This window comes from Durio zibethinus, chromosome 26, assembly GCF_047325235.1.
Source record: "Durio zibethinus cultivar Kanyao isolate XHJ-2024 chromosome 26, ASM4732523v1, whole genome shotgun sequence".
NCBI classification, from domain to species: domain Eukaryota; kingdom Viridiplantae; phylum Streptophyta; class Magnoliopsida; order Malvales; family Malvaceae; genus Durio; species Durio zibethinus.
Window position 1 is genome coordinate 17765235 of NC_143187.1, and position 10897 is coordinate 17776131.

The 10897-nt window shown below is 31.3% G+C and overlaps 1 protein-coding gene across 1 annotated transcript; it reads left to right on the plus strand.

The window, feature by feature from the left end:
- The first annotated feature begins 4817 nt into the window (after window positions 1–4817).
- Window positions 4818–6321, plus strand: LOC111274319 (pectinesterase PPME1-like). The gene is made up of 3 exons (XM_089755459.1): window positions 4818–5456; window positions 5565–5771; window positions 5866–6321. The coding sequence occupies exons 1-3, from the start codon at window positions 4959–4961 to the stop codon at window positions 6109–6111; spliced, it is 951 nt and encodes a 316-aa protein (XP_089611585.1). The 5' UTR covers window positions 4818–4958; the 3' UTR covers window positions 6112–6321.
- Window positions 6322–10897: the final 4576 nt, after the last annotated feature.

The following is a 10897-nucleotide window of genomic DNA, read 5'->3' on the forward strand; positions in this document are numbered from 1 at the left end:
TAATGGGAATGAGCTTAGTTAATGAAAGATGTTGAATGTGAGTGAACCCCTGGCATTTGTCACATCTTTTCACCAAATTGGTTACATCCCTTCTAATGATAAGCCAGTAGTAACCCTATCTAAGTACTCTGTAAGAAAGCTACTTAGGTTTGAGGTGGTTCCCATATATTTCTTCATGGATTTTCCTTAGCACGTAATTCATTCTTTGTCATCCATACATATCAGATAAGATAGGTTAAAAGATTTTTTATGCAATTTTGTATTGATCATCATGTATTGAGGAGCCTTCTTTATTAATGCTTTAGCTTGGGCCCTGTCATTAGGCAACTCTTTCTTGGTTAGGTATGTCTTGATCAGGGTCATCCAAGTTTTTTTTTTGTTTAATCTATTTTACAAGTTGCTTCTTTGTGCTTTTCTATATCAATTCTTCCACTAGACCTTAGCCCAAACTCTTTGTCATTATTCTTAAGACTAGTTTGGAGAGGGAGTCTGCCAATGAATTTTTATCCTCAGTATTTTTTTCACTTTGGCTTTTTGAAAGCTAGCGACGAGGGCAGGTGCTTTATCCAAATATTTACAGATTCTTTATTTTTTAGCTCTAAACTCACCATTTATCTGATCAATCACTAATTGAAAATTACTATACACGGTTATATGTTGGACATTTAGCTCGACTGCTAGTCTTAAATCAATTATCGGTGCTTCAAATTTCATTTTATTATTAGATGTCTTAAATCTAAACTTCAAGGTGTATTGATACTACAAGCTTTTTGAGCTGATCAAAATGAAGCCAGTATCGTCATTGTGGCTTATGACCGATCCATCAAAAAAAGGTTTTCACCTTTTTTTTTTTTTGTAGCTTTCTCATTCTTCTTAAGTTAGTTATCAGGATGGGCCGATGTGAGCTCCATAATGAATTTTGCCAACACTTAGGACTTTGGGTCAGACTTAGGAAGTATATGTAGGTTGAATTCACTAAGTTCTACAGCCCACTTAATCAATGTTGCTAATAGTTTTCACATCTGCAAGACCTGCCTCAATGGTTGGTCAGTCAATACGTGAATTGTGTGAGTTTAGAAATACGGTTTGAGTTTTCTAGCCTATATGACAATCACATAGGCTAATTTTTCTATCTTGATGTAATTCATCTTTGCCCCCATCAATACCCAATTTACAAAGTAGAACAGTCTTTACCTCTTTCTTTTTTTACAAACCAAGATCAAACTGATAGCCTGATCTGTGGCAACTAGATATAAGTACAAAGTCTCTTTGAAACTCGATTTCAAAAGGATAGGTAGAGATGATAAGAATTTTTTAAGTTTATCAAATATTTTTTGACATTGAGGGGTCCATTTGAAATCAAATATGTTTATGAAAATTTTGAAAAATAAAATATATCATTTTATCGACTTGAACATAAACTTGCTCAAAGTGACTATTCTTTTAGTTAGCCTCCATATTTTTTTCTTATTCAGTGTACTAACTAATCTTATGCTTTGTTTGTTAAATTTTGCATGATTCATACTCATATCATTAAGTTGCATAAGGAATATTTGCTTGAAAAGATAGTCCTTAACAAAGAGTTTTTCATGATGTCCACAGAATGACTAGTTTGCTCTTCATCTGTCTTAGCTCCCTACTAGTCACAAAATGAAGTAAATGTTTAGTCAAAAAAGATCTAGTAAAAGAAAGGGGATTGTCTACCAGTTGATCATGCTTTTACCTTGTCTAAAGAGATATCTCTCATCTTTAAACAAAATAATCTAGAAGACTTTGTTGATGTGTGAAAAAAGATGAGCCTATTAAGATAAGAACATTTTTGCTAGAGACATAGACACATAGCACACCTTCTTGTGGTGAATGTTGAGAATCAATTAATTAGAGTTGTAGTTCAATTTTGGGATCTTTTATACAAGTGTTTCATCTTTAATGAAATTAATATGATACCAACCATTTAAGAATATTTGACTTTGTTAGGTCTGCACCTCAAGGCTCTAAACAAAATATATGTTAAGAAACACAAGTTAAATTTCGTAAGAATTTGGTGAGTCTCCTAGATATAAACAAAGAGATTGTAGTTCACAAAAAAAAAAAAGAAAGTAAGGGCAGATCTACTTGTCTTGAAAGTTTTTTCTTGATTTTCTTGTGCAACGGTCCAATAATAAGCAAGGGTTAGATGTGTTTTCCTTATCTATATATGAAATGGTGATTTTTCCAAAGATTTTAGGTTACATTGAGATAACAGTGATTAACTTCTTCAAAGGTGTGGTAAATGGCTGCAAAACTTCACCGGTAATATTGGTAAAAACTATTAGATTGTTGAGTTATTGTCACCAGAATGGAAGGCGTTTCATAGGTTGTGCACTACTATTATATTTATGGATGAAAAGTCATTTTGTGTGTAAGAAAAATGCATTTTTGAAGCTTTACTTTCATAGTCGAGCTATAATTAAAGAATTTTGTGAAAGCAAGTGGCCAGAACAGAAGTCTAAGAAAAAATTGATGACTTTCTTTCAAAGGCTTATGAGCATCAATGTAAAATGGTTAGTCCCATGGATGAATTGGGAACCGATGTTATAATAGTCTAGAAAGGATATTACGATTCCATTTTTAGGCATATGAGGAGCAATAAGTTATACACCATTGCTACTGAGAAGACAGTTGAGGGCAGAGCAGTTTGACACAAATTTTGTTAGTCAAATTTTTCTTATAGTGAGCCAAAGGCATATCAGAAGAGTAATGATGTGATTAAAGCAGGAAAATGTCCTCAAATGGTGAGTCATGGATCTTTCACTAATAAAGCCACTCATGGGCACTTGGTTTGGAAAGCAAGACAAGGAAAAGAAGTTGTATTCACCCTTGAAGACTTTCAACAACCAATAGGTGAAAAGCTTGAAGAAATACCATTAGAATTAGAGCTTGCGAAAAGAAAGTTTGAGGTTAAAAAAGATAAGCTAAAACAATAGATCTATAAGCTTCAAGAAGAGAAGAATCAATGAAAAGATAGAGCTGAAAAACAAGAAGTCAAGGTTTGCAAAACAAAAAAAAATAACTTCGAAAATTGAAAAAGCATTTTTTAGGTAAAAATAATTTCAAAAAATTTTTGAGAAAAAGTTGAAGTATTAAGTTTTTTTAAATAAATAATATTTCAAAAAATATTTTGAGGAAAAGTTGAAGTATCAATTTTTTAAATAAAAAAAATTTTAAAAATGTTTTGAGAGAAAGTTAAAATATCAATTTTCCTTAAATAAAAAATATTTCAAAAAATGTATAAGAAAAAGTAAAAGTATAAATTTTCTTTAAATAAAAAAATGTTTCAAAAAAAATATTTGAAGAAAAGTTGAATTATCAATTTTCCCAATATAAAGAATATTTCAAAAATATTTAAGGAAAAAGTCGAAATAATAAATTTTCCTTAAATAAAGCATTATTTTTTCTAAAATAAAATAATAAAGGAATTTTTAAGAAAATTTTGAAATATCAATTTTTCTTGAAATTTAATTTTTTTAAAAATAAATATTAAATAATCCGATGACATAATTTTTGCAAGAGAAAAAGTAGTTTCCTTATATACTCTTAAAATGAGATAATTTTATTAATTTTTTGCCAAAATATGTTGTTAATTAAGAACAATTCTTAATAATTAATTATATAGTAAAATTTTTTAAGGCTTAATGGATAACACGAAAGAATTGATATCATACTTTGATGAGCGTTATGAGGATGCTATAATATTTTTCATACATAACCATATTTCTGGATCTGACTTGATTTCGTAAACTAAAATTTATTTTTTAAAAATATCTAAGTCAAACTTGATACTTTTTTTTAAAAATAAGATAAATTTAGTCAAGTGACTAATAACATCTAAACAAAAAAAATTAATGACAATTTTTAAGTTATATCTAATAATAAGTTCATAGATTTGTACTTTATGGCACTTTGTACTTGATAGTTAACGTCTCATTAAACAAATAATATCTTTGTGCTGTATGTTTTAACTTAAAATTTTTGTGTTCATATATAAGACTAAATTTTTTTATATATCCTTTTTTGAATTACTGAATTAATAATTTAAATGAGTAAATTGTGAATTAATTATTAATTATAATGAGTAAATATTTTTCTAAAGGGTTGTTTATAAAACTAGGCTCTTACACCCTCAAACTAGGCCACATCATTTGTTTTTTGAATTTTTTTTATACCTTTAAAATAAATTACTTCACACTCGCTAGCCTTTTCTCTTGTATCTAAAATTTGCTACTCTTTTTTACAGTTTAGTATATTCAAACTCTAGTTGAAAAGCTTAATATTAGACTTAATAATTTTAAATAAAACAAATAATATGATAAAAAAAATATGAAAAAAATATGAAATAGAAATAATTTAAAAATTTAATATAAATTATATATAAATTTAACAAAAACAAAATATATATATTTTATGTTAGATGTATCAATATGAATCTTGACATAATTTTTATATTTTATAAATATTGAACATAAAATATACAAATATGTAAGGGATTAAGTGTGGTAAACTTTATTTTAAAACTTAAAAAATTTGATGTTGCGATATGTGATTAGAGAGTATAAATATGTAATTTTATTGACAGCACATCCTCATAGAATTTTAACTCTAAAAAATTTACAATTACTTTCTGAAGGTTTTTTTTTACCATTATATCTGAAGTCTTTTGATATCATTTTGCACCATGAAAAAAAATGCTATTGAAATCCAACAAATAATCTCTATTAAGTTAGCAAACTCATTAATGACATTAACGGAAATGGCGGGTTTGCATTTGGTCTCAACCTTTAAGCAGAAACCACAAAAGAATGGCAAAGCGAGGAACCCTCCAAATGTCATATTTACATTCTCTTCGGGACCAATTGCCTTATAAATTGGTGCGCTTTCAGGTCCCAAAACTCAACCACACACTTAAACAACATTAAAAAATGACAGGAAAAAGAATCGTAAACATTGAAGTTCGTGCAGCAATCTGCACCATTATTCTCCTTGCCCCAGTTGTTCTCTCGCAGAATTCACCACAGATACCAGCTGATAAATCCCAAGTGAATGCTTGGTTTAACGCCAACATCAAGCCTGCCTCAGCGAGGGCTGGCACCCTAGACCCAGCCCTTGTTCAAGCTGAGGCTGAACCTCATGTCATAAAGGTGAGAAAAGATGGCAGTGGAGATTTCGACACCATAACCAAAGCCATTGCGAGCGTTCCATCTGGGAACACCAAACGTGTGATTATATCTATTGGAGCTGGATCTTATCGCGAGAAAATCACAGTTGAGCGAACTAAGCCATTCATTACATTTTACGGTGATCCCAAAAACATGCCAAATTTGACATTTGACGGTACGGCAAGGCAGTATGGAACCTTAGACAGCGCCACACTTATTGTTGAGTCTGATTACTTTGTGGCTGCAAATACCGTTATACTGGTAAACGTTAAACATCTCTCATTGCATATATGGTTTATTTTCTATCTTGTGATGAAGTTTTCTTAATTTATTATATATATATATATATATATATTTCTCGGCATATAGAATACTGCTCCGAGGCCAGACGGGAAAATGGTGGGAGCACAAGCGGTTTCCCTGAGAATCTCCGGGGACAAGGCGGCTTTCTATAACTGCAAGCTCATTGGTTTCCAGGATACTTTGTGTGATGACAGGGGCAACCATTTTTTCAAGGATTGCCACATTCGAGGCACTGTTGATTTCATTTTTGGAAGCGGAAAATCTTTGTATCTGGTATGGAAGATCAACATATGCAAATTTTACCTGCTAATATGAAATATGATACCATATTTTGACTGGAAAGTTTTGGATGAAAACTTGGATGCAGGGCACGGAATTATACGTAGAGGGCGATACGGGACTTACAGTAATTACAGCACAAGCGAGGGAAAGTGCATCGGAGAACACTGGTTATTCCTTTGTACATTGCAGCGTTACTGGAACAGGAAACGGCACATATCTGGGCAGGGCCTGGAAGACCAGTCCTAAAGTTGTGTTTGCCTATACTGACATGAGCAGTGTCGTCCATCCTGCTGGATGGTCTTTTAATTTTAAACCAGAGCGAGCCAAGTAATCTAAATTAATCTTCATAATTTTCAAATCCTTTATATTTTTGGTACACTAAGATAAGCTAAGAATCGTTATTTTGGCTTATTTTACAGAACTGTTTTCTATGGAGAATTCAAGTGCACGGGACAAGGTGCAGCTCCCGGTGGGCGAGCGCCATTCACCAAGCAGCTAACTGAGGCAGAAGCCAAACCTTTCCTGGTTCTTGATTATGTTGGTGGCACCAAATGGTTGCTTCCTCCTCCGAAGCTCTAAATATCAATTGCCTGTTAATCAGGGATTTAAATTATAATAGTGGTCACATTTTTTGTTATATTATGTTAATCGCTTTTTCATATATAATGGAAATCATTATTATCATTGTAATCATCATTATCGTAAATTTTATTTAATATTACATAATTTATTATAAAATATAATAATTATAATTATATTTATAATCTAAAAACTCTTATTTTATTTTTAAAATAATTTATAACACTTTATGTTTTCTGCTTTCTTAAAAAAAATTATTCATAATTTTATTTAGATTATAATAAAGCATCCATATTCGGTTTAGTAGCAAATCTTTATTTGAGGCAAGTTCATATTTAATATTAACTCTAAACAAATCAAATATTAACAAAATATAATATGTTAAGTGCGAAGCATCTATATTTAATAATATTACAAACTTAAAAATATAATGATTTTAAATTCCATCAACTACAATTGTTGAGATATACTTCAAAATTTACCACATGGTAGAATGATGAGAATGATCAAATTCTCTATCTTCCCTTTGAGAGTCAAATGTGGCCTTTGTTCTTTATACATTTGAGATGGAAGATATATTTGAGAATGATACATTTGTGGTGGGGGATACATTTGTGGTAGAGGATAAATTAGAGATGGAAGATACATTTTTGGTGGGTAATAACCATATGAAATAGATAACCATGAGGAGGTTGAAAATTAGGTGGTTCTGGGATAATAATGTTCTTGAATACTAGCAAATGATTCACTATACTCAAAGTTACTAGATTTGATCTCCTACTTTAAAATGAATAACCTCGAGAAATATCATAATTTCTTTTGATCGAGTTGTATATGTGCTTTTATCCCCACTAAATTCAATAGATAGATTTATTTCATATTCTGTCATGTTAATAGAGTTAGGGAGTGCCAGTCACTAAGCAGCTAATTGAGGCAGAAGCCAAACCTTTCCTCGTTGTTGACTATATAGATGGCACCAAATGGTTGCTTTCTCCTTCTAACCTCTAAAGCAATTGCCTATTAATCAAGAGCCATATAAATGGTCTAGTATATCTTATGAATTAATAGGACTACAACTTTGTTTCAAAAATTAATTAATAGTGCCTATGAATCGAATAATACATCATTATAATTCTTTTCTTCTATTTATTATTTTTTCTATTTGTTTGTGTCGAGCTCCAATGTAGGGTATTTTTGAAAGGACAGAAAACTAGAAGAGAGCTATTAGGTTTAAAGGTAGTTAGTGTTCCTTACGTTTGCACTCCAATACATAAGATAGAAGTCAGGATGAAAAAGGTCGAAATGAGAGAAAGATAAAGGATCAAGACAAAATGAAACCTGGGATGATAATGCTTGAATGCCTACATTTATAAATGAGAAGTAGTGGGCCAATGGAGGGGACAATAATGACATGACCAAATTGATGTGGCACTAAGTGTGTCAGACCAATTTAACATGTTAGGTTTGCACAAATGTTCAAAATGCCCTTGGCTATCTACCAGGGGCTTCTAATGTAGGAAAATGTCATTATATATATATCTTTTAGACCACTAAATACCCCTAACATTCTATCTTCCACCAAGTAGTCTGAATATCAGATTGTTGGGTGTGCAATTAGTTCATTTCGCATAGGTCAGCCAACTTAAAAAAGGTCCTAAGAAATCTAAGCTCTTGTAGCCGAGATCGACATAGAGGTCAGCAATAAGAGGCAATTCACCTTTTACTATATGGGCTGACCTAGTGTGAGTCTGATCTTGCACGTGTGCTTTGGATTGAGTGCATGGTTGATTTCAAAGTTGTCGAAGTGTCATTTATCCAAAATGATCCGAGTTTAGGATGGGAGCTCATATGGTTGATGTGGGATTTAGACACTTTTTAGAAGTTTGAATTTGAGTCCTTGTTTTGAATTTTGGTGATGAATCGACCGTCAATTTACTAAGCTAGTTCGACTTAGAGAGTCATTCGATCTGACCGAGTCCAGCGGTTGAAGTCGCATTAGAGAAAGAGAGAGATAGTTTAGGTGGCAAAATGCAAAATGAGAAAGGTGAAAATACATTTTCCAACGGTGCTTTAACACATGGCATAATTTGGGCCATTTATCTGATCTAAGACTCGACTATGTAAAGGGCTATTGGGGCCATCATTTTCCACTTTTTTACTTTCTTGCTCTCTATTTGATCTAAAATTTTTAACCTCAAAAACTTTTCTTCTTTCCAACCTTGCTATTCTTTTTCTTTCATTTGTTCTTTATATTTTTCTTAATACATTCTCTCTTCATCATGTCTTCTAGTTTTACTTCTAAGAAGGTTTAGAGTTTCAAGATAGAGCTTGGGGGGTCAACTCAGCAAAATGATGATGACTTAGTCCCACAAGCCATTGAAGGTTGGGGCTATCACAAGATGGCTTACTAGCTCAACCTCATGTCTAAGAAAATAAGGAGAGAGATAGTTTGGGTGGAAAAATTCAGAGTGAGGTAGGTGAAATGACATCTTCCAACTGTGCTTAGACACATGGCATAATTCGGGCCTTCATTTTTCACCTTTCTGCTTTCTTACTCTCCATCTAATCTAAAATTTTTAACCTCAAAAGCTTTTCTTTTTTTCGACCTTACCATTCTTTTCCTTCCATCTATCCTCTCTATTTTTCTCAGTACATTCTTGTAGACACCCCATTTTGTTCGAAAATATTTTTTTAGAATTAGACTTTAACTGTAATTGAGAGATTTTTTTGATTTAATTCCAAAATCAATTGGCATTAATAATGATGTAGAGAGGTTATCGAGATTTAATTCCATAATCAATTCACATTAAAATGATAGGGAGAGATTTTTGGGATTTGATTTTAGAATCAATTCTCATTAAAACTGAAACCAAATAAAATCATAGATTTAAGGGGAATTGATTGAGCATGAATTCTTATATAAATTTGTGATCAAAGTAAAGGGGGAACATTCAGAAAAAAAGATTATGCAGAAACTCTTAAGAGAAAAGAAAGAAATTTGTTTAGCAACGAAGAGGTTTAAGGTTCTGAGTTTGGTTTGTTTAGATTTTCTAGAATTGGGATTTGGTGTTTTTGGGTTTGAATTTCTATAGGGTTTTGCATTCTAGGGATTTCTGAGTTCAGTTTTCCAGACAATTTGTTAGGTTTCTGAAAATTTTTTGTTGACTATTAGGATTTATTCGTCTATTTCTAGAAATCGATTAGAGAGAAGATAGATGAATGACCATTTTAGAAAGAGAGGCATACTCAAACATTTATGAATAAAAGCCTAAAGTTTGAGGCACCCAGATCTATGTAACCATGTATAACTCGACCTGATTGTAGGTATTCTCTTTCCCTTTTCGACTCCATTTTCTGTTTTGATTTTATTTTTCTTATTTTATTTTTTTTATTTTGTTTATTTTTATTTACTCTTGCTCTTTCTTATTTTAAATTGAAAAATATATTACTTATTATTATAATTTTTTTCTTTGTACTTATTTATGAAAAAAATAAAATAATCTTTTCAAATAAATTCATTAATCTTACCAAACTATTGGAAATTTTTCATAAATTTAAATTTTATGAAATCCACCAAACCATTGAGAAATTCCATAAATAAATTTCAAAAAGATAAAAACATAATTTTTATCCTCCAAACTATTGGAGAATTGCTTCCTAAATTAAGTCTCACCAAACTATTAGGAGATTTAATGAATTTTCTCACAAAAATAAAATTTTATAAATATTTTTTGAATAAAATCTCACTAAATTATTGAGAGATCTGTCTCAAAGTAAATCATACTAAAGTATTGGGAAACTTTACTAATTTTCTTGAATAAAATACTATAATAAAATCCGACGATGGAACCTCTTTAAGGTGAGACTATAGTCTTCATTAATACTCCTGAGGTGAGAGAATTATCTTAAATTGCTACAAACCTATTAGGACAATTTTAGGACTAATTTTCAATATTTAATATTTTGGTAAAAGCATAAACATTTTAAGGCTTGGATAATCTAGAATCAAATTGGCACCATTTTTCAAATAGGTGCCGTAGGGGTGCTATAGCCTTCCTCAGGTGTAACCGCACTCTCGAACTTAAACTTTGATTTCTTAGATCAAAATCTACTATTTAAATATACCTAACTCAATTTTGGGACTCCTCTTTAAAGAAAATAGATTCAATCAGGTGGCCAATCACATATAAACAAAAAAGATTGGTAGTGACTCCTCTAATCCATGTCTAGTGGTAGATCCACGGATCTATATGTTATGACAGTTTGGTGACTCCATTGGGGACATCGAGAGTTAGGCTAGTAAATGATTTCTTGTTATCCAAGCCTTGCTTAATAAATTTGAGATTATTTTTTTCTTTCCTATTTTTTTTTTCATTGTTTATATTATGTTTAGTTATTCACCTGTATATATCTGTCATTCATTTTCATGTGCATAACATAAGCTCTCTACTCAATCTCTACCATTGGAGGGAGTGAAATACCTATGTTCTCGTGAGATTTCATGCCTTTCTATGGACCTGCAAAATGCTTTCACTCAA